Source organism: Mus caroli, chromosome 2 (genome assembly GCF_900094665.2).
Source record: "Mus caroli chromosome 2, CAROLI_EIJ_v1.1, whole genome shotgun sequence".
Lineage (NCBI taxonomy): Eukaryota > Metazoa > Chordata > Mammalia > Rodentia > Muridae > Mus > Mus caroli.
Window position 1 is genome coordinate 18,593,028 of NC_034571.1, and position 6,231 is coordinate 18,599,258.

Here is a 6,231-nt window from a genome sequence, read left to right on the forward strand (position 1 = left end):
CTTTCCCCCCCCCCCCCCAAAAAAAAAAAACTCCATGTGGTCTCTCTGTGTTAAATACCTTCTGAATCCTTTCATTGTATGGAATGAGGTACTGGAGCAGGGGTAGCATGTCAGGGGCCTCCGACCAGAAGAAAACATCCTCCCGCAACAGCCATCACATGTCAATAGCTTCATAGTCAAGAGTTGGAACTTCACAAGCCCCTCCCTAGCCATGTTCCAATAGGATTGGCTTGATCCTATGGAAGAATTAGTGTAGCAACTTGTGTTCTCATGCTAATTATGTTACCCAAAAAAACTGTTTACAATGTCCTACACAAAGGCTAAAAGAAGCCTGTCCCCAGTTAGCTCTGACTGGGAAATAAAGTTGTCAACGGCCAATGGCTAGGCAGGGTGAAAGAGGCAGGACTCTTTGGATTCCCCCAGCAAGAAACACAGGGGAGAGAAAGAATGGAGTCTGCCATGAGAGGGGCTTAGGACTGACTACCCTGTGTAGGAAAGGACGATTAGACAGATGAAATGTAGGTACTAAGGGAGAGTGGTCCCATAAGAGAGCTGCCCAGAAGGAAGCAGGGCAGCAAAGATAAAATATAGATTTACAAAATGTTAACTCAGGAATACCAGAGGGGAGTGTGTGCTAGCCATGGGGAGGTACAGGAAACGTACAGTCACTGAGCTAGTAAGGTATATTAAAAATAATGCTGCGTATATTATTTTTTCAGGAATCCAAAGAGCTCTAGTAGCTGGCTAGAAATGCCTGTGACTCACAAGGAGCTCAATGCAAATTAACTATTCATCCATACACATTAGGCTTCACTGTGGCAATTTCTAAACAAAACTTGTTTAGTTGTTTCTCTTCCACTGCCCTTCTCCCCTGTTTCCTTCCTCCTTTGTGCCTGACTAGTCCCAGTATTCATGTTCAATGGAATCTACAATACTGACTGAGACTGAATAGAGATAACTTGATAGATGCAAGGTCAAGAACGTCTTTATTCTCAGAATCTTTGTTCCTCACTCACATGGCAGTTATTCGGATTCTTTGCCATCTTCAGTTTATTTTTGTTACATTATTATTCTGATACATCAATTCAGACTTTACGTATTAGAGTCAAATTAAAATTTAGTGACAGGCAACTTTATCTGTTTCTAAAAATGTCAAGTGTATATAGTACATATTTATTACATATACATATATTATACTATAAAATATGTAAAAACTTAATATTGAATTTTTATATTTTCTGTCATTCAGGTGAAAATGAGATATGTAGTAGATTTGGCCTACATATTCTAAGAAAGGTCCAGGTCTCATACCTCCTGTGAATCTGTGTCCCTTTTTCACATCACCAAACTCTTCTTGCTTTTATTTTCTTCCCCTCTTCCTCCCAAAGTCCTAGACCTCCAGACACCTGGAGGAAAACATACAACCAGAAGAATAATGTGAGTGTGCTGGGCGTGGTGGCGCACGCCTTTAATCCCAGCACTTGGGAGGCAGAGGCAGGCGGGTTTCTGAGTTCGAGGCCAGCCTGGTCTACAAAGTGAGTTCCAGGACAGCCAGGGCTACACAGAGAAACCCTGTCTCGAAAAACCAAAAAAAAAAAAAAAAAAAAAAAAAAAAAAAAAAGAAAGAAAGAAAGAAAAAGAAGAAGAAGAAGACTGTGAGTGGATGCCTAACAAGCACAGTTTACATCCATAGGTCTTACTTATCCAAAGAAAAACACTGTACAGTTTCTGGAGTTCAGAACTTTTTATAATTATCCATAGGTGTCTCTAAAGGGGAAGAACCAAAAATACTGAGACCTCCAAGACGACCTCGGAAACCCAAAACATTAAATAACCCTGAAGACTCCACATACTACTATCTACTTCATGTAAGTGGCTCATCCTTACAATTAAACTGAAGACCGGCATTGGGCTGTCTCAAAAGAAGGCCTTGCATCATGAAGGCCCTCCTTGGATTCTACTTCACAGATATCCCACTCAATACCCCCTTTGTTTTTCTCTAGTCCTCTTCCTCATGGTCCTGCCCTCTCTTGTAATCCTGGACCTACACTGTGTTCTCCCAGAAACTTTTTTCTGGTAGTCACTTTTCTTAGTTTCATTATTGTGAAGAAACTGCAATTATAAAGGAAAACATTTAATTGGGGTTAGCTTACAGTTTCAGAGGTTTAGTCCATTATCATCACGGTAGGAAGTATGGCAGCATGAAGGTAGATATGGTGCTGGAGAAGGAGCTGAGAGTTCTACATCTTGATCTGCAGGCAACAGAAAAGAGAATGTGATAACACTGGGAATAGCTTGAGCATAGAAGATCACAAAGCCCGCCCCCATGGTAACATACTTCCTCCAACAAGGCTACATCTCCTAACAGTGCCACTCCCTTTGGACCAAGCATTCAAACCATGAGTCTATGGGAGCTATTCCTATTCAAACTTATCACTTATCTGAGTTTATATACAAATATCAGCCTAAAAAGGGAAGTCCATTGTGGGAAAACCCTCCAGACAGAGACCTTCATTTAAATGAGTATGGTGTCATAAAAGCAGTGAAAGAGAAGTGAATGTTGGTTGGGCTTCTGCAAATTCCAGGCCAATAGTGAGATGTATTCATAACCATTGTGATAGCTGATCCTAGAACCAGTTCTTAATGTTATGTTCACATCTCCCTCACCTACCATAAGGATAATAAATATTATACAATATGATTTCATATTACTATATATTATATCTTTTCAATTCTTCTACTCCCTTTAGAAGTCAACCCAAGAAGAAAAACGGAGACCAGGAAAAGACAGGTAATTATCTTTTCTAAATTATAACACCATTTTGTTCAAATAAAACTATAAATCTTTATGTTCAAATTTAATTACAAATCACATATATTTGGAGAATAGATGATTCCAACACATGTATATGCTAGGTGTGAGGACTACATGGAACCTATAAATTAAATATACTGAGCCAGAGCTATACAAAGCTTTCCCTTAGAACTCAAATATGATTTGGATGCATTACATCATTGGGAATGACTGCTTTTCTCTGCCCTTTTAATAATGGTGAATAAGTGATCAGAACACTTCAATATCCACAGATGTTCTTTCCCTTTTTATTTTATGGTCTCTTGATACATGTTAAATGTCACATTTTATACTTTTTGAGGATTCTTAGGACAGCAAGGGCTGTGGTTTTTGTAGGTATGACACACTTATCCTCACGTGATTTCCCCTTCCCTATATTATTTCAGTCTTTCAATACTTCAATATTTTGACATTTTAATCTTTGACATTTAAGCATGTCAGCTGACTTTCAGACAATGTTAGAAATGGAGGAGGGTGCTTTTATTTAACATAAATAGAATTCCCTGTTACCTGGGGGTACCTATCACAGAAGTCAGTTGAGGGTATAGATGAACCATTTGAAAATGCTTTGAAGTAACTCATCAAGGCCATTTCTCACAACAGTTATCTATGAGCCTGGTGTGAATGTGAATGTAGACTGGCCAAACTGGACACCACTATCCCTGGCAGTTCTAGAAATTACCTGTTCATGTTAACTTAAATCTGATTTAAAAAAAAAAAAACAGTCCAGCAACTAATGATTTATCAATGTAAGAGATGGGGGATTCTTTTAATTAACAGGATGTGCTGGTTTTTACATTTCAAGATTTCTCCCATATAGCATGTATGTGATGCTCTTAAGTTACAAAAATTCTTCAAAAGAAGAAAACATTTAGCCTGTAAGTCAAGTGAATAGAAATCAGACTGATTGAGTAGCATGTTTGTGTGTTCATTTGCAGTCAAGGAAAGTTATTGGGTTTGGAAGATTTCTATTATAAGGAATTTTTGCCTACTCATTATGGACCCAAGGCACATAGCTCTAATGCAAGAGAATGGAAAGCACAGAAGGAACCGCAGGCTCAACGCATTGAGAATAATGAGAGGTAATATGTACAGTCGGAATCACACTTACTGATAAAATTTGAATGGGAATTCAAAAATTCTAATTTAAGCAATTTTGTTTTATGTAGTGGTGAATTAGTTAAACCACGTTAGCTCTGGTGGGTCTTACTCGCTCTGCATCTGCCCAAGAGCTCTCTGGATTCGTGAATGAAAGACGCATAAACACCAGCTAATTTTGATATGCCTTGATTAGCTCCATGGCTGGGCACTTCTAAACCTCCCCACACAGCTAGTACACAGTTCCCTCCAGTATTCCTGACTTAACATCTTCTAAATCTATATTTTATCTTTGCTGTCCTGTTACCTTCTGAGAAGCCCCGCCCCCATAGGGTCACATTCCCTTTCTACCTACATTGTTGGATGCTTTCTCTCTTGCAGCTCTTAAATATGATCCTTCTCCCTCTGAGTCATGGCAATTCTCCTCCTCCCTCCTCTCTTCCACAGGCTGATAGATCCCTACCTACTGTGAAGCCTTTATATCCCAGAAACACTGCAGCAACCATGGATGTGTATTTAGTGTCTACTAGAATAAGGATGCCAGAGCTGGCAATGGTTGAATGCTTGCTTTGTTCTAGGCACTATGCTTTTATCTCATTGAACTGGTGAGACAGTTACTATGGCTGCCCTCTTTTGAGTGTGGAAAATATGTCTCCAGAGTTGAGTGACTATAAATAGTCACCTACATAATAATTGATGGAGCAGGAAAATTTGAACACAGGATATTGTAAACAAAGAGTCAATGACTTTAACCACTGTTTAATATTGCCAAGTTATTCAAAGCATCATACTGGTAGCTTAAGGAAGTGGTAGATATCAGGTACCAAAGCGATAATCTTCACATCAAAAAATCTTGAGGTCAGAGGGAAATGAGGTTCACATATCAATGCTGAACAAGATAACTCCAAGAGGTGAGGACTTTTTCTAAACTAAGGAAGACTGTAGAGATGGTAATTCATAGCAGTAGTATGTAAGATCAATAAGATCCTGGATTTAAAACAGAAAACAAACACAAAGAATAGCTCTAAATTACAATTTGGAACAATTAACAAAACTTGAGACTAAATTTTATGCCTAATTGTATTATTTCATAAAGAATAGCTTTATGTGTACATGAGTACAGCCAGAGCTGCAACTATATATACACCAACTGTTGACACTACTCAGTAAAGTTTAAGTATGCCTGGGTAAGGGTATACCACACAAACATAGTTCTTCATGGACTTTTTAAATTGATAAATTAAAATTGTGTACATTTATTATATAAAATACAGTACTTTGAAATACATGAATAGCTAGCTAGAACTGATTAAAATTGCATAGCCTTAAAATTTTCAAACAATCAATGTATTGCTTTGAATTATCCTCACTATTTAGTAGATCTCTTAAATGTATTCCTACTGACTGAACTCTTATAGCCTTTAATTAATGCATCCCCAAAACCCCTGCCTCAAAGCCCTGATGTGCACTTTTCTGTGAATTTGACTTTTTAGGTTCTACACATGAGTGGGGTCCTCAGAACTTCTCTGACATTTCACTGAGCATAATGTCTTCCAGTTCTATCCACATTGCCAAGAAGTTTTACTTCTTATGGCTGAATGATATCCCATGAGGAATAACAACCATTTCATCAATTCATCCATTGATGGAAATGTGGCCTAAGTGCATGTCTTTGGTGTTGTGAATGACACTGCAGTGGACATTAGACTATAGGAACCTCTCAGAAGATTCATTTTGTTTCCTTTGGCTATGTACCTGGCGATGAGATTGGTTGTTTCACTAATAGTAGTTGCTTTGTTTTTGAGGAATGTGTCTTAGTTAGTTAGGGTTTCTATTCCTGAACAAACATCATGACCAACAAATAAGTTGGGGAGGAAAGGGTTTATTCAGCTTACACTTCCACATTGCTGTTTAGCACCAAAGGAAATCAGGACTGGAACTCAAGCAGGTCAAGAAGCAGGAGCTGATGCAAAGGCCATGGAGGGATATTACTTACTGGCTTGCTTCCGCTGGCTTGTTCAGCTTGCTTTCTTATAGAACCCAAGGCTACCAGCCCAGAGATGATATCACCCACAAGGGGCCCACCCCACTTGATCCCTAATTAAGAAAATGCCCCATAGCTGGGTCTCATGGAGGCACTTCCCCAACTTAAGCTCCTTTCTCTGTGGTAACTCCAACCTGGGTCAAGTTGACACACAAAACCAGACAGTACATAATGTATTTGCTGTCCTCTATAATGGTTACATTCTCACCAATACTGTACATTAGGTAATAGTGTG

At 38.8% G+C, this 6,231-nt stretch overlaps 1 protein-coding gene across 1 annotated transcript in view; it reads left to right on the plus strand.

Annotated features, from left to right (window-relative positions):
• The window catches only part of Myo3a (myosin IIIA), a 229,092-nt gene that overhangs the window by 212,042 nt on the left and 10,819 nt on the right, over positions 1 to 6,231 (plus strand). The window contains exons 31-33 of the mRNA XM_021155802.1: positions 1,762 to 1,868; positions 2,751 to 2,791; positions 3,793 to 3,936. Coding sequence (XP_021011461.1) covers positions 1,762 to 1,868; positions 2,751 to 2,791; positions 3,793 to 3,936 — 292 coding nt within the window. The remainder of the gene's footprint in view (positions 1 to 1,761; positions 1,869 to 2,750; positions 2,792 to 3,792; positions 3,937 to 6,231) is intronic.